General features: G+C 38.3%; 1 protein-coding gene across 5 annotated transcripts in view; it reads left to right on the top strand.

The window, feature by feature from the left end:
* Nucleotides 1-27,305, top strand: part of SUGCT (succinyl-CoA:glutarate-CoA transferase) — a 338,149-nt gene that overhangs the window by 112,944 nt on the left and 197,900 nt on the right. For all 5 annotated transcript variants that reach the window (XM_076332286.1, XM_076332284.1, XM_076332285.1 and 2 more), the window contains 2 exons: nt 13,401-13,472; nt 18,290-18,387. In XM_076332286.1, the coding sequence (XP_076188401.1) occupies nt 13,401-13,472; nt 18,290-18,387 (170 nt within the window). The remainder of the gene's footprint in view (nt 1-13,400; nt 13,473-18,289; nt 18,388-27,305) is intronic.

The following is a 27,305-nucleotide window of genomic DNA, read 5'->3' as shown; positions in this document are numbered from 1 at the left end:
TAAATGCTAATAGCTAAAATAATGGCCCCTCGAGTCATTGCTGCCACTAATTCTACAACTATTGCTATTGGTTCTAGCAGGAGGAAAACTGTTGGATACTTTAAACCACAACAGTAATTTTCAGAACAACAAATCATATTATGGTTCCTCAGAATGTAAAACAACAGTTCATCAGATTAGGTTGTCCTAGTTTGAGAGTTTAATCTAAAACACTGCACACTTTCTTTTTTTTTGCCATCTAAATTCTTTTTTTCTTCCAAAATATCCAGGTCTAACTCTGAAATCAGCTGTCAGGTTTAGAATGAGTACACCCTTTTTCAATCAGGTATTTGCTCATTTCTGTGGATCTAGTGAGGTTTAGGAACTTCTGCATCTGTCATTATTCAAGTTGACGCTGGTCCATATCCACAAAATACTGCTCTGCCAAACCACCGTCTCGGACATCTGGCTGTGGACACTTGCGTGGAAAGCGCAGCTTGCGGAGCAGTTGACAGAATGACTGGCAGCTGCGGTTGTTAGGGTTCGCAGAATTCCCATCCCTTCCTTCCTTCCCTTTCTTATGTGAAGAGGTGTTTTGGATAGAAGAGTTGGCCAGGAAAATGTTCAAGCCCTCTTACTATTTCCTACTTCTGTTGTTGTCTGGATGGGAGCAAACATGATCCCAGGTACATAATAATAATGCTTTTTCTTTCCTTTCTTCTGACGTGCCTGCGCCTTTCCCACCTCATACGTGACCCTTGTTTTAACACACATTTGTGACATAACTGCTTTCTGATCTTTAAGTTTACATTCTGCTAACTGATGTGAGAAGGGAGAGGGAAAACCTATCTGTGCCTCCTGACGCTGTCTTTCTGCAAACTATTTTTTGTAGGTGGTATTTTAACAGTGTAAATTTAATAACGATCAGTGGAAATCTTGATTCCCTTCTCCTTGCTGTCTTAAGTTCGTGATTCTGGATGTCAACAGCAGACTAGCAGCATGGGGTTTTCAGAAACATCCAAGTAGATGACCACTGCTGTACAAAGGGATGTACGCTGCTGTCCAAATAGGTATTATTGAAATACCCCTAGGTCCCAGCCTGAGTACTATTAGCAGTGTATTCATTGTGTATTGCATTTTACAAGTATCATTGCACTTGTAGCAGCTCAGGAAGGGCTGTTAGGAAGATGGGGCTCAGTTCACATTCTGTGAGCACAACTGAGCAAACCGTTGAAAACCAGGACAAATGTGAAGGCAGTTAGCCTGAGCTGGCCTCGGTATTTCTGCAGAGTCTCTTACAGAGGAACACAAATTGTCTAGTTTAAACCTTGAAATGCGAAAACACGCAAGGTAGGCAATCATATGCCACCATAGACTTCCTGTTATTTTGCCTGTTCCATCAGGTTTTAGGACCAAAATGATTTTGAGCGGGCTTTAAACTTCTGTGGGGGGAGGGAAAGGCTGTCCTCCTGTTTTATACATTTGGAAACCAGGGGTTTCTTTGTATGTGAAAAGAATACAAATTTTATTCTATAGGACCTCCATTTTCATTTGGAAGCTGAAGTCCAGTGGACAACCATATGTCCCATTTGTTTCAGTTGATTTTACATTCTTTATGGCAGCTTAAGGTTGCTTTGTTTGCTCACTTGGTGTATTTTGTTTTAACTTGTGCAGATTTTGAAAAGAAAAAGACAAATCAAGTGGCTGGAGAAATACATTCTTTGTCTAAAAAGCCTTATGCTTCAGTAGGTAACTTGATGTGAAAATTAGTATGCCTCCCTGCATAATTTTCACTAGCGATCTTTTCCACTTATAAGCACAGCTTTGTCAATGTCTAATAAAATGCCCAAGCTTTGTAACTGTGAAAGGAAACGTATACTGGAAGGAAATTAAAGGTACCAGTATCCCACTGCTACTGAAAGCTGTCTCTATTCATCTTAATTAATATAACCATTTAAATGCATTTTGTTACTCTTCTCTATGTATTACTTTTTGGTATTGTTATAAAGGAAGCTGTAAAACACCCTAATGCTTACATCAACGCCCTGGGGGGGAGGAAGAGTGCCCTTACAAATCCACGTACCTCTTCTCCCTATTTGCTCCTTCTTCCCCCTCCCCAAGTGAGGCAATCAGATAATCAGCTTCATATAATCGAGGGACAAGAACCTTGTTTCTGTGAAAGGTCATTTCGTAGCCAACTCCAGGGAACAGTGGGCAGGCAGCACTTCAGGCTGTCATCAGGGGTGCAAAAACAGGCCAAGCTGCTGCCAGCAGCCCATTTTAGTCCTTCCCAGCACAATGGCAGGTCTGTGTGCTGGGCTTGCTGCTGCCCATTTGATGCCAACCCCAGTGTCACCAGAAGGCCATCTGGATCATTAGGAGATCAGCCCTTTGACTTCACCAGCTCAACAAAGAGGGAGGCAAGAGCATGATGAAGGCCAGGTGCCAGGCTGTTCCTCCAGACTTGCTGGCACCATCCCTCAGCCATAGCCAGACTGGGCCCCTCAATAGTTGGGATCATTTCTGTAACAAGGATCATCCGCTCTTTATGAGATGTTCATTCTTACTGGAGATCTTTGCTGTTAGCGTGTAGACTGTAACATGGCTGTGCTATGGTATATGGGTAGCAGTAGCTGGGTAGCTTTAAACTTATATTTGACTACATGTGACTGACATCTAATTTAATTCCAGTGCTGTGTGTACTTGCTTTGGTTTAGTTTCTGTAAATTATTTGTTATGAAAGTATGTAAAACTATGTTTTTTGCAAAAGACACTAGCGGAAACGGTATATGTTCATGCTCACTTGTCAGTTGACTGAGGGACAGTGATGCTGGTACAGTGTTCAGTATCAACTTACGGCAATTATCTGTGGCAAAAATGTAGTAATTTTGCACTTTTCCTGATGTCACAGTGTTCGGCAGAGGTGAATATAGTCATGGTTCTTAACATTTTAAATTGCCACTGTGGTTTGCAATTGGGCATTTCTTTAAGAAAGTGAAAAGTAAGGGTTTAGATTGACAGTGGAAGTAAATTGACTGGTCATGCCAAGAAATCAAAACTCTGTGGTACTGGGCGATCTTCAGAGTCAGAATCCTGCCCTAAATAGGCCCAGACTCCTATGATTCTCCTATGATTAAATCAGAATTGTCATTTGGGTGTTCATACTCTCTTGTATGAGAGAGAGGCTGTCCCTTGGCCACCCAGAGCCAAAAAAAAATTATGACAGTATAAGGCAAGATGAAACCTTGAAATAAACCTAGTAATTAATAAGAATCAAGTGTGTTTGTTAAAGAACAGCATGATGTACCTGTGCGTGGAAACGAAGTTCTTTTTCCTTTCAAATCTGCAGGAGAAAAAATGGGGGATCTTTTTTGAAAGCTGGGATTTTCTACTTCTCCTTTTGTCTCCTCCTATTGCCTTCTCCCACCATTTGACTGGCATAGCTGTGTCTGTCAGACTTTGGGGGGGGCAAGGGGTGCAAGGAGATGATTTTGTACAAACATGGATAAAATCTGATGTAGATTTTAGGCTGTGATAATAGAAGCACACTTATACTGTGTTGATCCTCCAGAACAAGTTCTTTTGTAAAGGATAGTTATGTTTATTATGCAAAAACACTCTACAAGCCATACATGTAAAGAACTTCGCTAAAAAACAAAATAGTAGCTACTCCCATGCAGACTTCCTCAGCTCTTTCTCAGCAGATAATTTGACTTATTAGTTGCTAGAATGAAAAATTGGTTAAATATTGGCCAGCACAGTTTTAAACTGTCAAAAGCTGTAATGTTTTAATTTCTAATTCTAGTGATTTTCAAACTTTAACAATTGGAATAATGCTAAATTTGAGGTAGATGAAAAATTGTAATTGCAGTAATGTGATATTATATTTCAATATTTCTCAGACTAATGGGGAATGATAAAAAAAGAATATTAGAGAAAAACAGAAGTCTGACTTTTATAGTTTTAAGGAAATCTAATAGAAATTTACAGGACAGTGAAGAGGAAAGGGACTTCTGACTCTTTTAGACATATATGTGTTCCACTCATCAAGCGTTATTTTTCAGTTTTTTTTTAAATAGATCTCACTAGCATTATTCCTATGGCCTGGCAATGGGGGTTTTTTTTGGCATAAATTCAGGACTTTAAATAGTGTGCATCCTGGATGTCTGGGCAGTTCAATTTTTAAATCCTTGATTAGAGATAAAGTAGTGTTTTAAACCAAAAGAAACTACACACAATAAACCTTAATGAGTCTGACTTAAAACCACAAATCAAGGATACTGAAAGTCAAGGTTGAAATATTCGAAATCCATCCTTAGTTCACCATACTGTGTCTACTAAATAGTACATAGGATCACATACTGTTTGAGAGAGACATTGATTGAAAAAACTCCAAAATAGGGCAAAGGCACATTGGCAGAATGGAGTTTCTCCTGCCTTTGTCCATCCTGTTCTGCAGCTAAATGGCAGATTTCGAACATGAGTGCTGTTTATTTTAAGTTGTGAAAGTGCCAAATTGTGAAACGCAGCCAATTTTGCACCCCTGTAATTGTTATGTCCTCATTGGTGTGTTTGCTGATTTTCATCAGCATCAGTGCTAATTTGATCCCTTGCTCTTCTTGGTTGGCTGGTTGTCAGAGAAACAAATGATTCAGCTCGGCTTTTTGAAGAGCCTTCTTTATAGCAGGGCATTAAGTTATTAGGACCTTTAAGTTAATAGCACTGCCTGCCCAGTCTGAGTTCTAGTTTGCTTGCACTGGGTCATCTGTCTGCAGCTTGAAATGCCAGGCTGATTGGCTCAGTATAAGGTACCAAAAAGGTAGGCAGTATTACAAAGCTCACCTTCGGAAATTGTACCATGACATCACTTAAAGCCGAAGAGTAGAGAGGGAAAAGGGACAGCAATAATGACACAAATCCTGCTCTGATGATTTCTACTGAAAACAGAAATAGGACCTCATTTAGAATTAAATTCTAAATAGCACTCTTAAAACCTCATATTTGAGTACTCAGATTTTCCAGACAGCTATATCTTACGATTTTTGGAAGGTATAAGAACTATTTGTCATTTCTGTTTCAGTAATGCCTGGAGGCCTGTATCAGGATCAGACTGTGGTCATGTGTGTTGTTTTTCAAAAGAAATGTTTTCATTGCATTCTTTTACTTTAAAAGTGAAACAAAAAAACAATGCTTACAATCCCAAAATTGGAAGAAATTGTGTGAACTATTGTGTGAGAAGGAAAAAGGGTAAGGAAACATAGCTTGGATTCAGGCTTTTGAGAGATTGTTATAAATGTTGAGAAAAATATTGTTTAAAAAAAATAGCTCTGCAGTGCCCTTTAAAATCAGTAAGCGTCTATTTTAATTCCCATATAAGTAGTAACTGGCTGCTGTCTGTATATATACTTAAATGTTGCTTGCTGTATAAGACCTTGTTTGCTGAATTTCAACCTAACTGAATTTTTATGGCTGTGCTATAAACCTCTTGAAAATAGTGGCTTAAATGGAAATGCTGACACAACATTAATTACACTGGCTCCAGTGTGATACAGTGATTAAAGTTTATTTATTTTGTGTGTGCGTGTCTGCGTGTGTGTAATTTCATTGTTGAAAAACTAATGGAAAACTAATGTGGCAATGGAGAATGTGATTCTGTGCCTGATATTTTATTTTTCAACAGCAAGGAACAGTTTTAATGCCAGTTTACAATACCAGAGAATTTATTTTTAATTGAGGAATAGTTTAGGTATTTAAAATTTTAGAAATTTGGGAAAGTGACAAGTTTCCCACTTTTAAGCTGTTCACTGCTCTTCCAGGAGTTTTTAAATGGCTTTTTGGGTGGTAAGGCTAGATGTATATTGCATTCACATTAGAAAACAACGAAAATGGTTTCATTTCCTTGCAGCATATGTTCTTTGAGATGATCGGGGGAAAAGTCTCATCACTAAAAATAAGGACATGCAATCCAAAGTTAACGTTCATTGCACTATTGAATACGAAGTAACAGCTATAAAAGTCTTTTTGGTAAATAGTATGCCCAACTGATACTTTTAGATCACAAATCTATGTATTGCATCCAGTCAATTGGGAAATGAACAGTGCAAATGACCAGAAGAAGAGTAAGTGAGAGAGGGATCCTGTCTCCAACCTATTTCTTAGGACACTGAGCTGCGACTGGAGAGGCCTTGGTTGCAGTCTGTTCCCAGCACTTCATACTTCTCACATTAGGCAACAACTGGATAAAAACATGACACGGTCTGGAGAGCAGGATTAGGCTGTCCTGCTTCCTGAGTGAGTGTTGTGAGTAATACACTCTAATGCCAAATACAGATATCCCTGTTTGATGCTGTGATTTTGTGTTAATTTTGCTGCTCCCTTCAGTCAGGTGCATTCAGAGCACATTTAATGGTTCTCATCCACTTTGCTCCTGGATCAGTTAGGCAAAGTCATTTCTTCTGCACTCACACATATATGGAACTTGAAGGTTGATCAGAAAAATGGTCTAATGGATCGTGGGTTCTGTAGAAGTGAATGGTTTCCCCGCTTGGTAGTCTGTGGTGTGCTTTCCTTGACATTGGTACTGGTGTCCTGCCTCATCTCAGAGACCAAAGTAATAATTCCCAGTCTTACCATAAACACCTTTCCACAAGCTCATGGCATCCAGTCAAAATTCTCTTCTCTGCAAGGGAACTATTGCAGATATTCTTTAATACTGATCTGTCTGGTACACTGTGATAGCTGTGAAGTTTCAAGATAGTACATCCTGCAACATGGCAGTGAAGAGAGAGACAAGTAGTGCGGGTTGAGAAGACCAGAGGGAAAAAGTGAAATCTTTGTGTGGAATGCCCTTCTTCAGTTTGCTCAGTGAGAGCATTCAGCATACATTAATCCAGTCCATGAAATTTACATTTTTTATTTTTACTGTTTGCTTTCACTGGAAGAGAGTGCAAAGTAGGCAAATAGTTTCAAAGTGTGTGGTCTTTATGATTTATATGTATTGCTCAGAACTACCGCTGACCAAACTTCTTGGTCTTGTTCCCATTTGTTGCAGTAATTAAATATTAAGTTGTTATGAAAGGATTGTGCCCTTCCCTTGAAAGAAAAAAGAATGTGACTACTCCATGGTTCTGTGGCACAGCTGACGTTTTATTCAAACCAATGTGTAAAGGTAGAAAAATGATGTGCCAAGTTTATCCCATCTGGAAAGAATGTAATCGTTCTGGATCTGAAGCAAAACTGAGGATCTCCTACTCTTTAACGTATTTAGGAGCCAGAGTTCGATAGGGTTGGAGAGAGAAAAAAATCAACATATGGCAGGAGAAGAGAGCCTGCGTGCAGGTCAGTCAAATCCTGAATACATCACCTTCTTAATTGCAGCCTTTAATCTACATTAAGACTAGAGAATGCTTGTCCTTAAATGACCTTTGCGTTGAATCAAATATCACACTGAAAACTTCAAAGTGTAATTGAAGACAAAGTATGCAATAAATTAAAAGTAACATTGTAATTTTTCTGTGTTTCCAAGCCTGCAAGAGACCAGCTTTTCTCTTTGACCACATCCATTAATACCAGGGAAGTACTTCAAGCACATAAATGGAGACCTATGTATGGTCACATAGTGTTTTACTGAGTAATTATTTGCCGATTCTGTAAGTGAGTGAAGAGACTGCTGTAAATGGGAAGATGGAGGGGAAAGGAAGGAGTGGCATATGAAAATTAATCTCTTTTTAAACAATGTTGGTGATATGTTTCAAAACTTTGTTTGAAAATATTGGTTTAGCTTTTTCTGGTTTTATGTTTACAGACTTCTCAAGTAGGTGTCTTTGTTCTGCACTGTCCCCAGCTGGTCCCAAAGATTCATTCAGCCTTCACACAAAGCTGCTCACTCCTATGCCAACCTAGGGAAGTAGCTCAGAGGAGTGTTCTCCCTTAATGCCATCCGAGAGCGCTCCCTGTTGTGCTGACAAACAAATACCTTACAGAAATATTGTATCTAGCCTTTATAAAGGGATGGCATCTTTCCAAAATCTTAAGTAAGCTGCTTCATGATGCCAGTTGGAGCAATCAGCCTGTCGCTCTGTAAAACCAACAGCAGTTAGAAGGCATTCAAAAGCTACTACCCTTTAAGCCCTGCTCCAGAACTCACCAGTACATAGTGACTATCCGCAAGCCCTCAGCTGTTCCCTTCATGATCCATCAATGGATGCTTTTAGAGATGCTACTATTCAACTTTATGAATCAAAAGGCAGTGCTGTCTTGCAAGATACTTCAAATCTGAGGGTATCTAACCAGCTATTAACCAGGGTAACTAATCAGCTATTCCCAGTGAAAAGGGATTGTGAGTATCTTTACAGATCCCTACTGTTATTCACATAGGAACATCAGATAAGAAAACTCATAAAGACAAGTAATACACCCCTTTTACCATACCTGATGTAGTGCAAATCTTCCTCCAAGGGGAGGCCTGGAAGCTTTCAAATATTTCGACCATTGACTGCCATTATCAGTAAAGGAGCCAATACGGTAACTGGTAATGAAAATAATCAGTAGCTTGTTCAGATAATTAAAGCTATTAACCTCTCCTAAAAATGGAATAATCCTCCACTTTCAAAAGCCCAATGCTTTTTTGTTGGTCTCGACAAGTATTTTTTGGCCTCCAAATTCTTCTTCCTGAGAAGTCTCTGAAGAAGTAACATCTAGTTTCCGCCTGGATAGCGCTTGCATCCTTTGCAATTGACTGTGACAGTCCTTGTGGCGCTGGGAAGCTGCCTGCTAATGGTGATGGCTGGAGGCTATATTTCAGTGCGTGCTGGATTTGATCTGCCAGTAGCTTTTGAGACTAGACCATGACGTGCCCTCACTGTGCCCTCCCTCAACAGTGCTGATTTAGATTTTTGAGGTAGAATGAAAACTGGCTGACCTGTCGTGCTCAAAGGGTTGTGATCAGTGGCATGAAGTCCAGCTGGAGGCCAACCACTAGTGGCATCCCCAGGGGTACACTGGGCCAGTACTTTTTAACATGGTCATTAGTGACCTGGATGATGGACAGAGTGCACCCTCAGCAAGTTTGCAGAATATACAAAACTGGGAAGAGTGCCTGATACACCAGGTGGTTGTGCTGCCATTCAGAGGGACCTTGACAGGCTGGAGAAATGGGCTAACAGGAACTTAATGAAATTCAACAAAGGGAAATATGAAGTCCTGGACGTGGTAGGGAATAACCTCACGCATCAGTACAGACTGGGGGCTGACTGGCTGGAAGGCAGCTTTGCAGAAAAGGACCCGGAGGTCCTGGTGGACAAAAAAATGGAACATGAGCCAACAGTGTGCCCCTGTGGCAAAGGAGGCATCCTGGGCTGTATTAGGAGGAGCACTGCCAGCAGGTCGAGGGAGGTGATCCTTGCCCTCTGCTCAGCACCAGTGAGGACGAATAACCAGTGGATCCAGTTATGGGTCCACTTCTGGGGTTTGTAGGACAAGGACATGCTTATACTGGAGCAGGTCCAGCGCAGGGCCACGAAAATAATTTAGGGCTTGGAGCATCTCTCATGTGAGGAGAGGCTGAGAGAGCTGGGACTGTTTATCCTGGAGGAGTGGAGAGGAGGCTCGAGGAGATCTTATGAATGTGTATAAATACCTGATAGAGGGGAGTAAAGCATCACCATACGCAGCAGCAGATGTTCTGGTTGTTTTAATTTCTGTGTTTTGGATTCAAATGCTGAAAACTGACCTGGACTTTTGATCATTTTATTGGAATTGGCATAATCTTTTAATTGGTCCCTTACATTTTAAAGTTTTGTTTGTGGAATCAACATGCAAATAGAAACATATGGAAAGATATTTATGTATGATTGATGATTGCCATAGCATATATAGGCTTAAAATTCATAAAGCAGGCAATAAAACCAAGAGATTGACAGTCTTTCGTTAACACCATTAAAGCTGGCAAATTTTGAAAGGCTATTGACTTAGAGCAGTGCAAAGACTGGCTAGTTTGGCCTCGCATTATCTCAGCAAGTCTTTGTCCACTCTGATAATAAACTGAGGTTAAGTTTGGCCTGCATCTTTATTGTATAGTCTACATAGCATTTTTGGAGTATACTTGTAAACCACTTAGAACATTTCTGAAGGTGGGTAGAGTTTATATTCCATGTGTTTAGGGAGGTTAAAATGTTTCAGTACACAAAGTATCTCAGGTACACACAGTGTCCTAGGATCAAATTCGGAAAAGTGCTGAGTCTTAATGAGGTCCTGTAACATCCATTAGTCAGTGTGAGGTGTTGATGCATGCACACTGGACCTTGAGATCTGGCTTTGAACACACATATGTTGATGTCATGTACTATATATTGTTCAGTGTGAATTTGCAGGTTATCTTCCTAGAACCCCCTAAGCTTTTCACACCGTACTGAAAAGCTGCGTCTTTGGATGCTACGCAATCTGTCTCTGCCTTTTCCATGAATAAGATGCGGACTAATTTTTTTGCATGGTTTTTGTTTCTTGTCTTCACCGAGTGATGTCCTATTGCTCAGGGTACCACATGGGAGTAGCAGATTAAATCATGCTCGTGCTCTCAAGAATCTTATCAGAAGACCATTCTTAGCAAAAGGGGAAGGGAAAAAAGACTTTTGCCTTGTGTGTGTAGTGCCTTTTATTGCGCTAATGTGAAATGATTCGATGTGATGGACATCAGTTTATCAAAACAAAATCTCATTAAAATCTGTCTGCACTTTGCCCTTACTCTCCTTTGTATAATAAGATTGTGAAGCTTTCTGTGACCAGACAGTAACCTGTGGTAACCTGTAGTGTGCGTACATTTATGGGTGATGAATAAAACCATTGTTACCACCCTTAAATGTTGGCATCAATATTGTGCTAATAACATTTGGAAATTTCTGCTTTATCAGCAGCAATGACTGGCAAATAATCAGCTGTTTTGTAATGGGAAGCTTAAAATAGCAGCCAAAGACAGTTGAGTTAAGCTTCATGGAAAAAGACACTGCTGCATTTATTATGATACCATTTTTGTTGTGTAAGGATGGCATGATTGTTGTTTTAGCTTTTTAGACATACAATGCAATTAAGAATAATCAGTTTTCCCACACATTCCGCAAAGCAAATGAAGCACAAATGCTAATAACCAGGCCCTTAAATTTAGAGTGACTTCCGCTGCTGCATGGGCAGCCCATGGGTACAGATGCATGTTTCATAGTGGTATGCAGCTATTGTGTGATTGCAGTCTTCTTACAGAGATGCGAGTCTCAAAAGAAGTTGCTGATAAATAGTAAACTCTCTAAGATTTGCCCATACTACCAATTTAAATATATTCTGGAGTGCGGAGGAAGGGGATCTGTATATAAGTACATATGACATATATTGTAGGCTTTGCAGTCTGTAACAGGCATCCAGACTAGAAGTTTAAAAGAATGTGTAAAAGAATTTCTAATTTGTGTTTACTGGAAGTAGTAGGTGGTCGCACCAATAAAAACTATATTGTGTTACATATGCACACAGATACGTGTAGTGTTTAGCCCATAATTTGTGTGAAATGTGTGTGGCTGGTTTTAGAATTCAGAGCATCAGCAAAGACATGTCAGGATTTGGGCAGGGTGTTCAGAAAACAGATCTTGCCTGTAACTAAAGGTAGTAAGTTTATGCTGACAGTTTTAGTTCAACACTATTCCTACTAAAAGCCATTTATTTGGAGGGGGTGGAAGTCTCTCAAATATTCTTAGACCAGGCTCTGTCATGATTGTTTTAGACAGAAATCTGCATGAACAGATATATCTAAAAAATGTTTATGCATTCATATACAACTTTCTTTTCTGTATTCTTTTCCCCAATTTTTTCTGTGCTCATTGCTTTCGTCAGCGTGAGTATGCAGTACCTTTATATTATGCATGCTTCTAGACTTTTACTGTATTGGGGCCAAGTCAGTGGGACTTTTTTTGCATGCTTGGGACTAAATGTTTACTGAATTTCATCTTTGCTTGCTAAGAATCTTAGACTGAAGTGCTTAATTAAATGTGTGAAAAATAAATTGCTAAAATTTATCACTGACCAATACTATTTACCAGGAAATGAAACATAGCAAGAGCAAACAAGTGATATCCTAACTATGATGTTCAGTTTTTTGCATTTCAGTGGACATAATTTTCCACATATAATTTTAAAGTTTTGACTATACCAGGCGGTAAAAGAGTCTTAGTGTGGATGTAGTTGTATCTGTATGAATGATCCCAAGTTGGAAGAGCATATTCCTGTTTCTGAAGGAGAAAAAACCACAGTGGCATGAGAAGACTTTTTATTATTAAAGTGTTCCCACACCAGGGCTTATATTTGTGTGTTATTTTACCAAAATTTATAGTAAGAATTCATACCTTTAGATCAGGACATGATAGCTCATAAAAAAATTGATTTCTGAGAATGGAAAATGAGTTTTGCTGTCTGCAGGAAAGTATCGCAAGGCCTCATCACCATTAGTGCACCAGCCTGTGCTGGCCTCTTACAGTGAAGTCAAATTAATAGCGAAAGAATTTTTCCCAAATGCTTGTGAAAATTGTGGTTGTAACACATATGACTGAAACTGCAGTTACACACCCTTGTATAAGGAAGGGGTGTGGAGGAAAGGGGAATCTATTTCCATTATCCAATTTTAGAAGATGCCCTGACACAATGGTAAAAATTGAGGATGATGCCAATTACAGATTTTCTTTTTTCCAGTAAAAATCTAAGTGGAGATGATTTAGACTGAAATGAAAGCTGTTATGTCTTACCCAGTTAAATGTTTTGTCCACCATTAAATGTGCCAATAAGGCCACTGTAATGAAGTCAAAAGAAAAAAATAAATCCTCAAAGCTGGAAAAGAAGTCCCATTTTCTCCAGGAGCTCGATCTTGAGACCGCTGACCAGGGAGATAGCTTAATCTTCAGCTGAAGAGCTGGAAAGATACAGCCTATCCCTTTCATCCCCATGAGAGTCCCTAACTTATCATTGATATTTGGCAATTTTTTTTTTGTGTGTATTTGGTCAGGGTCTGTGACATCTCAATGCAGCTGTCTGCTCTCAGTCAGGCTAAGAGTGAAGCTGAGTAAATAACTCCTGGTGAGTACGTGTTATCCTGGTAAATCCTTCTCAGTCCCTGTGAGTGTGGGACACATTTGCAAAGTTTCAGGATGCCTCAAGACACATTTTCAGCAAATAAACTATTAACCAAGATAACTTCTCAACTGTAGAAAAATCAAAAGGTCCGCATCCATCCTTGTGGATGACTTTGAGCCACTTTTATAGGGCTAGAGATTGGATCTGAATGGAAATGTTTAAGGAAGTCATTTGAACGTTATTTACAAAGTTTTCACTTAAAAGATATGCTAATATTTTATAGTTTAGTTACAGCTAATCACCTATCTTTATTCTTCCAGGCTTTTAAGACCAAGGATGGCTACATTGTGGTGGGAGCTGGAAATGATCAGCAGTTTGTCACTGTATGCAAGGTAATGGTGTGTTAGGCAACGGTACAGAAATGTGTAATAGTTTCCATTCTGACTAGGAAAATAATTACTGATTGCTTCTTAATTCCCCTTTTTTGTGAAAATAAGTAGTGAGTATAAATTCGAACCCTGGGGTGCTGCCTGGTAGTTTAGGGGACTGATATGGGTTCTGTGCTTTGCCTTTGTTTTCAGAACACCCCAATTACCAAACTTGTGGGTGCTGAACCCCTTTTGAAGTCTGTGCAGCTGCACAGCTAATTAGCCAAAACCCGAAGAAGCTAACAACCTTCCAGTTCTGGAATGGTGAATGTCACGGAATTCACACTGGTGCCTTCTTCAGGAAGAAAAGTGATAGTTTCTCCATAAAATACATGGTAGGCACAGCTATTAGCAAAGCTAGGGGATGGATGGTTCTTGTGCCACTTTAATCAGTAGCTGAGGGCGTAGTCCTTTCACTAGTATGTGCTGGTCTGTGCTCACAGAGGAACGTGTGGACTTCTTAGAACAGAAATATTACAGGACTGCGGGCCGACTTTGGAGTGGTGCAGACATACGATGTTGAAGAACAAATCTTCAAACAGGACTGCTGCGTTCAAAATCTGGTATCTTCATTATTTTGAACTGAAGGAACACGACTCTGACAATTCTGTTTTCACAGAGGGTAGCTTGCAAAGTTGTAAAATAGTTTTGGATTTTTCACATATTCTTTTCCTGTTGTTTTAATACCTGGAATTGCTTTTCCCTGGACAGTGAATATATTTTAAAAGAGAAGGAGTGGTTGTAGGGAAACAATTGTTCTTAAATAAAGTGTAGCAACATTCCAAACAAAAGACCCCAGTAACATGTAAGCTGGGACAAGAGAAGTTTTGCGTATAGCATTAGACAGCATTTTTTAAAATGAGAGTTCTACATTTTTCCTGTCATTATGTTTTTTGTCTGGGAACTTGGGTATTTAGCCTAAATTAATCACACTCTAAATGAGCTAGCAGCCTCAGGAAATTGAGCATTATTTTCCCCCATTTGTTCATGTCAGACATTTCACATTTCCATGGATGTTCACAAATAATAACTGGAATATGTAGTAAGAAGATAGTGCAGTTGTGATTCTCTCTTAGTGCAGTTTGGGCTACATATCCCCACCTTGCTATCTGGAGGGGTCTGGTTTCATTTGCTTGAATTGGCTCTCTCAATAGGTAGCAAGTTAACTTCTAAGTCTTCTCAGCGGGTTTTCTTTATACAGTTGTCCAACCACGATAGTGTGGTCATTATCTTAACGTGAATTAAGACTAATGACTGAATAAGTGTCTACCTGCCACAACTCAGTGTTATCAAAGTCTTATTGTCTCATAAAGGAAATCTTTGCAGAAAGTCCCAGGACATAGCTGTGAATGTCTTCTTGGTGCTTTATCACCTGAAGAATTACGTACCAAATGCTGGTCTTCCTGCCATCCTTGAGTAAGGCAGAGCTGAAGATCTGGCTCAGAAGGTTCTGACACCATGGTGTGAGCTAGAAGGCACTAAAAATTCAGACCATGCATTCACCTCACTTTAGGGTGCAGCTGAGAGACTGTGTGACTTGTTGCTACACGCTCCCTCTGTAATCAGTAAGGAGTGAATGGTACCCCAGAAGATGAGGCAACGTTTCTACAGTTTGTGTTACCTCAGAATCTGTAGGACTAAAATTAAGTGAGATGAATATTGGCCCTAGTCTGCATGCTTGATGTTTTTTTGTTTTATCCTTATAAAGGTGTTCTGGTATTTCTAGAATTGAAAGTAGGAGGTACAGAACATGGAAAAATGATGATTGCTCTCATTTCAAAGGGATTAAAAAACCAGAAAAAATAGTTCAAGTTTTGGGTAACGGTTAGATTTTTGTCATATTTGTTTTTAAATAGAAAGGTCTTTTTACCCTTACTGAGTTATTGTAGGTATGGATTTGGGCCGTTAAATTGCCCAGAAATGGAGTGATGTGGAAGTCAGTGGAATGCTGTGAAATCCGTTAGAGGTATGCTCTGTGCTAAGTCGAAGGTGATTTGGAACTTAAAACACCATGAAGAGGGAGAGCCAATAAAGGAAGAGGACTTTATTACAGGAAGGCCCGCAACACCCTAGTGAACATTTAGTAAATACAGAGACCACTAATTCAAACATTGGAATTGCTATTAGAGAACCTTTCTGAGATGAGCTGGCGCTAAAAATATAGGCTGTATGGAAGCTGTTGCCCTGAAGACACATACTCTAGAGATGTAACAGCTGGCTCAAGCTGTAAACAACTGCAAACATTCTGCTTCAACCGTATCTTTTCAGGCAGGCAGAAAGAAAAAACTGGAATAATTCACTGTGTTATTTTCAAAATCAATGACAACTAACTGTAGCTTGTTTGGGGACTTGGATAATTGCAGAAAAACTTGTAACACTGCTGGCTGAAGTGCATTTCATAGTGGTCAGGTGTTACAAAAGCACATCCTGATGTGTGCTGCTCCAGTCTAAATAGGAATACTGAGCAAGAGTCTTCAGAAGACTGAGCTTTTGTGTACAGCAAAGGAGAGTACAAACAGGTTTGCTAGTGTTGAGGGACAAAATGCAGAGAGCGTAAACTCTGAATGTGCATCTTAGATCTTGAAGGAGGCCTAGAAACGGAGAACAGCAGTTTCATTCCAAGTGGTTACAGTGAAATGAAGAAACTAACATTGGCAGCGTGATGCAGAAAGATGAATGGCACATTAATGAATAACTTCTCAAATGTGCATTTGTTAGTCACAAAAAAATTGAGAAGAACATATATAGACATGCAGCTTTACAACAGATGGACATTAAGTTAAAGCTGAAGTCAGTAACGTTAATTAAAACGGTAGAGTGAGCAACTCCATATGATCAGTTTTCATATAACTCATCAAATGTAACCACAGTTTTCTGACTAATTTCTTGTTTTTTTAAGCTCTCATAAATAAGTATTCACTATCATTTACTTTGAACAGCCTTGCATGATTTTTTTCTCGAAAGCAATGATTTGTAACTCCAAAATAGCAGTATTAAAAAGAGGAGATAATTTTAAAGGGGGTACCAATATTATTGTTAAACTTTCAGATAGGAAAAGAACAACATTTTCTAAAGCTAGATTATGATATGTTATGATTTTCATAAACTAGATTGTATAAACATAGAAGGAAAAGAGAATATGTTGTGAATTAAGTGTTGATGGAAGATCCTAGATTGATGTTATGTTACCTTGCAGATAAAAATCTGCAGAAAAGTTATGCAATACAGTCATTGTTCTAACGTAACTTACTGATACCTTGGTTTCCATGCTTAGTTTTGTCACTCTAGGTGACAACTATGTCAAAGGTGACTATCTGTTTTGAGTATCTCTAAATACATGTTGAAAGAATACCTATTTTGCTGATGGTTTTAAGTCATCAACAGCTATTCACTTGGAAGGGAAGCCATATCCTTATTCACTCTAGCAAAGTGAGGAGTCATTAAATGATGGTGGCATTGGTCTGAACCACTCTCAGAGGAATTAGTAGAATTTTAGTTTTGAGGCAAATAGATAGATTGACACCAATCTATACATCACTTACATGTGGTAGTAGATAGGTGTATGTCTTCAAGGAGTGACTGAATAAGTTAATAAAACAAAAATCCATTGAGGATCGCTAAATACATAGAAAACAGCTCCAACTCAGAAATGCCCTAATCTAAGGATGGCTGGAGTTTGGATGAATATTAAGGTAGTATCATATGTACTGGCCCTGTTCTTAAGCTCTTCCTACGCATCAGCACTCAGCCACAGGCAGAGATAGGATGATGGGCTATAGGGACTTCAGCTTTGAGCCAGTACTGTTTTTTTTGTAAGCCATCTTGGAAATGGCCCTGTAAAAAAATGTAGCATGTTTAGAATGATTATAAGACTCATCATAAATAAAATTGATCCTGAGTGTGCGTTAGTGAGTAAAAATACATGAAGAATACATGACAGTCTCTTTCTTTGTAAGCTTCTATTCTGCCTTCCTCTGTAGCTGATATTGGGATATTTTTTATTAAATTTGGAAAGCACAACTCATTCTGTTTATTTATGTTCTATATGAATACATTGTGGCATGAACAGATAACTTATATAGTAAGTATTGATTGTCCACACAGCTACTCTGTCTCATAAATGCCTCTACAAAATTCTAAGACTCATTCTCCACATTTAATCCCCTTCATAGTATAATTCACATTGTCTTTGCATGATGGTTAAATTTCTAATGTGCCAGGTGGGAGTTACATATAGAAGATATATTTCTCCTTTCTTGGAGGTTATACCACCAATATTCTTTATTAATTCTTTTGGAAGAAATCATAAAGAAAAACTATGACATTTCAATAGAAAAGCACCTTTTCGTTTTTTTTGCCTTTTTGACAGAAATTATTGAAGTGGAAAGAAATATTCTTAGACATAGCTTTTCTCAGTATAGCATATGAAGTACAGTCATATTTCTTATTCTGTGACATATAACTTAGTGCAGGATAATCCTACAGATCTCTCCAACCTCACGGTAATAACTTACAAACTTCTACAATAAGAATTTCTCCTAGCTAATGGTGAAAGCTATCAACTAAGATTTGGATCTTCAGTTTAATTACTGTCTTTTTCTGTACTTGTTATGTAACATTAACTAGGAGGCATTATCTTTTCTTAATTTCCTAATCTATATTAAAAGATTAATGAGAAGTAGGGATTTTTGGAAAGCTATCTTAAATTGGTAATGAATTTCCTTAGCTATATAAATATCTCCTGCCAAGCACATTTCTTACTCACCTTTATTTTTACTTAGATCCTGAATTTGCCTGAAGTTAGTAAGGATTCCAGATACAAAACTAATACACTCAGAGTCCAGAACAGAAGAGAACTTATTGACATATTGTCAACCCGGTAAGTTAATTAAAAGGGAAGAAATGACATTTAAACTGTTAATGCAAATAGTCATGAATAAAAAGCTCTCATCATGTGAAAATTTTCCTTTACTCTTTTGAGATACTTTTTAAAAAAAAAAAAAAGTATTGAGAACACTTACTGATGTTAAATATACTGCCTTTTGCACACAGACTGTGGTGTGGACTAGCAAGAAGCCAGACCACAGATTAAGTTTTCAGAAACCATTTTAACTTATTTTTAACCATTAACTTGAACTTTAGTGAAACAACCAGTGCTTTCTGCTTTCCTGGATGAATGTAACTCCTGGAAATAAAATGCTTGGAGCACTGTTTGCTTTTGCTGTGACTGCGATTTTAAAGTTTTCACTGAGAGTTGCTGTATCCAAGGGTGTTCCACTTGATGCTACTCCCTCACTGCTGGTTCTATATTGTGGTACTCTGTGCCCCAAATTCTCCCTGGGTCAATCCTTTTGAAATCAAAAGGGTATGTGCTTAGTATTCTATGTGGGAATCATCCTATTAAATACTTTAATTAAAAATTATTCAAGAGGAAGCTCAGGAACCCTTTATTTGAGAGATTAAAATAGCTTAGTTATCTTCCTCATTCTGTTTGAGAAGGCCTTATTTCTGTGGAGTGCTCTTCTGTTTAATGGAGAGGATGATAAATTTATATAACATAAGAAAAAAATTAATCTGTGTAAAGCTACCCAAAGTGGCTTCAGCAACACTTCATACTTCAGGGGATGAGCAGAAGAGGCAGTATATCTACTGTTGTCAATGATTCAAGAAAAGTCACACTATCGTTTTGACACTTGGCCTGTATGAGTCTTTGTCAACAGAAGTATAACAATTATCATTCAGGCAATTTTGTTTTTTTTTTTTGGGAGCATTAAGTCAGATGCCTCCCCTTTTCATTCCATCTGAGAAAAGAGTTTCAGTAGCACACCCCTCCCTCTCCTCTCAACCCCACACATTTTTTGGATATTGAGAACTAGAATCACCTTACATTAAAGACTGTAGAGAGAGTGATTTTGCCTCTTCCTGCTGCACTTGCACTTTTGTCTCTGTCTTACCTGTCCATTTTCAGGTGTCCTGCCCCTGAATAAATACTGAAGTACCAGGTGATTTTGCATTTTCAAATAATTATGGTACAACTGTTCCTGATGAACTTTTGGAACTCGTCTTTACTTGCCTTCCTATAACAAATGTGTTGTGATAGCACAGATGAACCCACTCTTCCTATACGTTTTAAACCCTTGAAAGGGAATAGTTATCTTTTGACCTACTTTTGAGCTCTTACATTCTTGACACTTAATCTTAGTTTCAAAGTTGATTCATGTCAATTTATTACTTGGAGTTCATTTCATTTAATATGGCATTTATCTGATGTACTCTGGTACCTTATGAGAGTGCTGTTTTGCCATCCACGGATCAATTACTTAATAGCTTGTTGCTTGTGTTTAATTTTGAATGCAGGGTTTTTTTTATGGCCAATATTTGAATAAGAAGATAAAGTTCAAGGAAGAGTTGTTCTTTGAATGAATCACCAGAATTCTTATTTGTTTTTATATCTGTAGCTATTAGTTCATCAGATTACCTCATTGCTCTTTCAATTGCTGCTTTATGTCTTTTTTGTCAGAGTTTATGTTCTGTTTTATTAGCATCATTTAGGCTGAATTTCTGTGTAATTTATATGCAAGTGTGTGACTGTATACACACTTTTGGAGTAGATGTTTCCAATAGTATTCTGTTATGTCATATTCTTGTGAATTCATCTGGCATTCAGTTTTAAAACACTGACTGTAACAAACACCTTTGGCATTCTAATGGAGGTCGAATATGTTTCCATACACATTCCATGGTAACTTTGCTTTTATTCACTAATGTACAGTTATTTGTAAAATTATATGTGGTTCATTTTTGAAGTTACTTAGAGAATTAAATGAATAGTTTCTCAGTGCTGAAAAATGTCAACCCTTGAGAAATGAAGGGAAATGACAAAATAGTAATGGCCGAATTTCACTGAAAAATACCTTAATTAAATCACTGATTGCTTGATAGTATTGCAGCTTCCAGCACATGGAAAATATAAACCTAAGGTGCATTAGTTGGAAAGAAACACCTGCAGACCCTCCCATTCACTCGCTATATGTACACTGCTATCCACCTCACAATGAATTTGTGGTGACATGAGCTGGAGCAGCTTAGATGACTTGTGATTTTCTTGACATGGGTTCTACTACAGTCACTTTTGTTGAGATGAGCCCCTCCTTTGTGTGGTGGAAGGCAAAAAGGAACATGAAAGCTCTTTAAGGATTTAGTCAGGCCATTCATCCATGTCTCGTTTTGATGCTGTGCCAGGCGGGTAGCATACAACTTGAGACAAAGCAGCTTTTTTCCAGTGATGTTGCAATGGAAAAAGTCAGCAAACTTCTTTGGTGTGCCAGGCTGAGCAGGAAAAAGCAGGTAAAAATTTGCATCTATGTGTAGGAATCTGGTGATTCCTAAATGTTCCTTCTCTTTTGTCATGCTTGGAAACATAAATGGGAATTACGGTCCTGTAGTGGAATCCTTTGAGGGTGTTGCTGCTGCTAAGGCCAGTGAAAAGATTCACAGATATGGTCTATATCTCAGCATCTCAACAGTAATTATGGTGACTAGAAGCACATGAGAGGAAACATATAGTTGTGTTTCCTTCCCTTTCCCCCAACCTCTTTTGCTGCCATTTTCAGTTTATACATTCTTCCTGCTCCACTAAGTCATTGGTATTTTAAGCACCATTTATATGGCAGATACTTGGTATTCTGCAGTTGCTTGCATATATCACTGCTGTTGCACAGTACATACATGCATACTTTTTTTCCAAGCTGTTGATGCTGTTATAATCTTATTGAGCTGAGGTCCCACCAGAGCCTAGAGTAGGCTTCCATTGACCTATCTAACCTGTCCCCTTCCTCCTATCTCTATTGTGAACTATTTCCAGAGGTATGACTTACCTTTTCTTTTCCTATTTTTCTTAATTTTCAAAATGGACTAACTGTAATTCGTGTCTAACTTCTGAGTACTTAGTAAGTGTGGGAAGAAGGATTCTTGCCTCCTCCTCTTAAGGAAAGGGATTTCCCAGGTTTTATTTAGGAATAGGAGGAGTTGTTCAGACCTACTCAAATGGTCAGGAACTTCCTGAAGTCTTGAGCATTTAATTTGCTGCATGTGTGGAGCTGAAATTTTTAAAAACATCTGAACTCTGAATACCAAGGAGACAGTTGATGCCTTTCATTTGCTAAGGTAAATGTTAAGCAATTGAGACTCTGGCCACAGTTTTATTCTAGATGTGTGCACAAAGGAACATTGGTACAATCGGTCAATGTTAAGGAATGCTGTTTTTCTTTAAAAAGGCTGTAACTTGGGAATTCTTGACTCAAATGACCTCTAATTTAGATCAATAATTCTACTCACCACCTGCAGTAACTGTGCTAGATTTCAAGGCAGTTAGATAAGCATGGGGATTATATAGCACTTAGAAGAAATTGACCTTTAAACAGAAAAGTTTTCAGAAAGGTGTGAAATGACCTATTCATCACAGTCGGATGTCCTGAGCTGAGTGAGAATACAAGATGGAGATGAATATGGCTTGAGACATAAATGTAGCTTGAAACAACAGCTCTGAGAGGTGTGAATTGCTCCATTCATTTCAGAAAGAATTTTCTCATCCTCTCTCTTCCCTGACAGAAATGAAGAGTGAAACACATCTGTCCTTAGCTCTTCATCCCAACTTGCTGTCTGCTTACAAAATCTCAACTCCCTCTGTAGAGTACACATGAAAGCGAGCAGGGGAGAGCAGGTAGGGGAGGATAAATTCACATATCCATAGAGATTGTCAGATCTCAATAAAAGGGATAGGAAGGTAGACAACTTTGGAGTGATATGCTGCTTCTAAGAGACCCAGCTCTCACACTGGGGCAAGAGGAGGGAATTACAGAAACCAGTCCCAGACATCTTGAGAGGGGGAGTGTTTTTCAGTTCCATAGTCTATTGGGAAATGAATACAGTGCTGCAAGGACCATTGGGTCATAGGATATTCACAGGGAAGAAGAATATAGCCTGTGGGGTATTTTGTACTTGTTTTGCTACTAGTGGTGTTATCCCTTTCCCATCTCTGGTCCTCTTCCTGCTATGCTCTTTTTTTCCTGTCCCCATCACCTTCCTCCACTTCCTATGGCTCCCCCAGCTTCTTATTTCCTCTTTCTCCTCCTACTGCTGACATTTGCACATCTACTACGTTTGCTTTGCAAAAAAGGAAGTTTTGGTGCCTTCTGTATCTTCCTCTTTATTTAGGTGACATTTTCCCCAAATGACAACAAAGCAGAACTCTGACAAAAGCAAATTGCCTCTGAATGCCTTCCTTTCTTGGGTGTGTGCCAGGAGTCAAATTTAAATTGACCCTACCTGGGTGGAGGTCAGGTTCAATGGCTACCACAGAGACCCCTGAGACTCCCAGCTCATGTGAGAACTGACAGACTACAGAGCGCTCTGGTTTTTATGTTTCCACTGGAAACCTCTGGTTTGTGAGTTAGATGTATATCTATCCACGAGAACCAAGTTTTAATTGTTGCTCCGTTCTCCCCCACCTCCCTTCCACTTTTACCTTTGCTTCCTCTGGAACAGAATAGTACCAGGCACAATGTGGATTATTTTGTGTATGTGTGTATATACATACATATACGTATGTATATGTGCATACATACGTCAAGACATAGATATATAGTGTGCACATGTAATTTGAGATGCATCTGTGCAAAAGCTGGTATAATGCCAGTTTTAAGGGAAGCTGCTTTGGGGAAGGGGGCTTAATCTGTTGACCTCCTTCTTCAAATTACTCCAGAAGTTGAATGTTAATCCTACCCTGCATCTCAGCGATGTAGACATATTTTAACACAGTGCAGCTAAATGTGTAATCCAAGGTACTTCGGGAAAATAACCTGTAAATGGAACAGAGTGTGTGGGGTTGAATGAGTACAGGAGGAAGGGGAATAGCAGACATGCCATCAGCCTTTAAAGTGAAGCAGCTCACATAATGAAGAGCACATAAATTCATCATGATTAGTGCTCCTGCAGCTATAGCTAATTTATTGTAGACTTAAATCAGAAGTGTTAGGGCTGGAAACGATTCAGAGTGGAACTTCTATTCCTAGCACTTGTATTTTAAAGCCCTTATTTTTGACTGCGCACCACAGCTGCATATGGCGTATATAAGTGTGAGGGGAAAAGGAATGAGCAGGAAGGAAGCACAGAGGAACCTGATCCTCAGTTAATGAGATCTTTGCTAAATTGTTTCCACCTAGTAACAGAAGAGGAGGGCACCTAAAGGGGAAAGTGTATTGTAAAATGTTTAATTTGCTTGATGAGGAGCATTGTTAAATTCACACTTGTTGAGACACACCCAGTCTCTGTAAATCTCCTTCCCCCTCCCCACTGTTTCTTTTTTAAAACCAAGAGCCTTGCAGACTGAAGTCACTGTTGATAACATTACAGGAATGAGCATCTGGTTGTTTACTGCTTCAGCAAGACAGGTATCTGAAGTTTGAAAGATAATTGACTTCAGTGTGGCATAGCTGGTGAGGTTTGCTTTCCCCAGTCATCTACCTCACCATCAGTGCATAGATGGTTGAGCTGTGTGGGTATCAGCTGCCAAACTGCCAGTTTGCTTTAAAATGCTTTGTTTTAAATCGTTATTAGTTTTATGTTGACTTCTATGTGTGCAACAGAGTGAGATCCAAAATGTCTCAAACATCTGATTTTTGGACTGGGTAAGCTAACGTGTATTTTCTGTGTTCTTTTCTCACCATTTAATAAGCCTCTAAGCATTTTCATACGTAAGTGTGAAGTTCAAGATCCTTCCTGAAAAGGAACTTGCTATCTTTTTTCTGATGACATACATTACTACCTACAAGGCTGCTGAAATCAAGGGAGATCTTTTAATTGATTTTTGAATGAGCTTTTTGACCTGACCCTTGTTAGCTCTTTACTCCCCTGGAGTAGTTAAAAGAACAACAACAAAATCAATATAGTTTTCCATTATTCTCAATGTGCTTTTACTGATGTGTGTTTACCTAGCTGACCTGCAGTTAATTTGCACTTCCTTTGTCATAGCTATAGAAGTTACAGTCCTTTTGCTTACTTGAGAAAAAGAGAGGAAGGTTTGGGAGAAGGAGTACATTTCTGATGTGCATAGTCTAACATTATCTGAATCCAAAAAGAATTAGTTCTGGAACATGCTGGATTTTACTACTCAGGAGCCATAAGAAACATGTTTTACAATATGGACGTGTTTCCCTCTCTCTGGTATGCTCTTCTTTAAAAATCATGTATGGTTTTAAAACAGCATGCAAAACTTCATAAAGGAACATGAATGTCCATTCATCTCTAGCAGAAATTCTGCACATAAAGGTGAAGGTTTATTAATGGTTCTATCAAACTGGTAACAATATTTAAAGTATGCAGAAATTTAAAACAAGTTTCAGGGTGGATTTGTGGTACCTACAAATATCTGGACTGTACTTTATGTAGCTACCACTTACAATCTGCTATATGTGACATCTTTTAAAGTAGTTGACATATCCATCGGCAAAACATGTCAGTACAATCATGTTGATCCCAGAGATTTTAAGGGTCTGTTGTGGTTTGCTGAGTGATTAATCAGTAGCCAAGAGGATACTAGACGCTAACTCAGAGATGCTTACAGACTATTGAGTAAATACTATAGTATACATTTTGAAAACTCTAATTGTATATTTATTGTACACTAAGGGATAATGATCCATTATTTGAATTTTCCAAATAAATTTTTTTCCCATGACTTTTATTTTGTATAGCGTCTTCCATAGATGCTACTGTAAGAAACTGTACAATCTATTTTACTGAGTTAACTACCATTAAAGGGATGATTAGTAGGGAAGAGAGAAAATATTGTAGATATTTGAAAGTAAATAGACTGTTGATAGAACAAACCAGTGCAAAAACCATAATGCAAACTCAGGTTGTGCTAGAAAACACAAGAATGCTATCGTGGACTTTAGCAAGAACAGAGAAGGTTTTTGTGATTGACCACATGTAAAAAAACTATTACTAATCCTAGATGTTGCTGTTCCATCTGCATTTGGTAGCTGTCCAAATTACTTCTCTAAATTAATTGCTATAAGCTTCCTACAGAAAAGAGCAGTGTTTTGCTTCAGTAGTTCTTCTAAACTCACTTTGTGTGGAATTGGATGGTTTTATCCGTTAGAGAAGCGTGGATGCCCTTCCACATAGGATGTAGCAATGATTGAAGGTTTCCTAGGAAACATGGAAAATGGGATATATGCAAAGAATGCACACAAAGTGGATTCATTCATGCTTTACAAGTCTTTATTTCATTGAAAGACAGAATATTTGCTAAAAAAGAAACAGTTTACGTTAATAATTAACAGGATGAGAAACTTAGTACATTTTAATAGAACTCAGGTATGTTGCTAACTCATTAAAGCCATTTCATCCAACTTGTGCAAGTCGAGCAGATGCTCTCTTTCTTTTTTGCAATTAATTATCCATTCTCCCTTTTTTAATTAGAATTTGTTAGAAAGCAGAAGGGGATTTAGGTCTTGCTTTTTAAGAAGCAAAACTACACTTGTGGTTTGTGTAAGGAAATAAGGTGTAAGCCCTTTTTATTTGATATTTAATTTTTGGACTTTTGGAGGCTATTTCTTATATTGTGCTGTAATGTTTTTTGCTTAATTTACTGAGTGTATAGTTTAATTTTAGCATTTTTCATTTAATGGTGCCTGCCAGATTTACGAATCGAGGAAAAATATACTTAGTTGGATTTCTTCCCATGAAATAACATTTCAATTAGTTCAGCTCACGCTACACTTTCTATTCTTACAATATTTTTAAGCATAAAATATCTTTAATGTTAAATGTTTCAGAATCTGATGCCTCTTTTCAATATTGCAACTTCAGTAGCTTCATGAGTGCTGTGTAATTCAGTGCAGAGGAGGCTCAGAGTACTGCTTAAAATGCAAATAAGACATCATGGAGACTACTACCTCTTTTAGTGAAGTAAGCCTTAGTACAGGCTTTGCAGTAAAGGTCCTAGCAATGGGTTTGTTCTCCATTGGGGTACATATCCTTCTTTTTTCAGAGGTGTGTTCAGAAAGCCTGCATTCAAGCTTCATACCACAGACTAGTACAGTAAAAAGTAAATTCTTTTGAACTTCTAAAATACTGGTAATAATTGCAGAAAGCTAAGCTACAGATTTAAAATGATTCTACAAATAAATCATAGATAATTTAAATGGCATTTATGTGATTATATCTATAGCAGATGGAACATTTTAGAGGGAAAAGGGACTCATCTGGAAATATATGAAGCTGTAGTGTGAATCACATGGTTGAGCTCTCCTCCAGTCACTGAGTATCATTGAGGCCTTGCTGTACAGTCTTGGATGTTTTTTTACTAGCTTAAGTTTGGAAGATGGACCATTGTTTAGCCTTGTATGTGTTGCCATCAATGATTTTATTTATATATGTATATAAAAATTACTTTTTTTCCCTACTGAAAGACAGCAGACGACATTGTAAATTTTTTCCATTAAGAAAAGGAAATTATATACTAAGTAGGATATTTATAAAAAGCAATATCAAAACATAGAAAAATGTTTTAAAACAAGTGTTAAGGGGAAGAGGATTGGCCAGGCCTTGTAAATTCCTGCTGATGGAGCCTTTCATTTTCAGGAGAGAATTTTAGTCTTTTACTTCTATTGGAAGTTTTTGTTGAAGGTCTTTACTTGATATTTTGGAGTGCTGAGCATGATGTCAATTGATACCTAGCAACCTAAACACCAGTCCTTTGCTATAAGGAAAGGTTATGGTATTTATTTC

This window comes from Aptenodytes patagonicus, chromosome 2, assembly GCF_965638725.1.
Source record: "Aptenodytes patagonicus chromosome 2, bAptPat1.pri.cur, whole genome shotgun sequence".
Lineage (NCBI taxonomy): Eukaryota > Metazoa > Chordata > Aves > Sphenisciformes > Spheniscidae > Aptenodytes > Aptenodytes patagonicus.
This window is presented reverse-complemented; position numbering and strand designations above follow the sequence as displayed.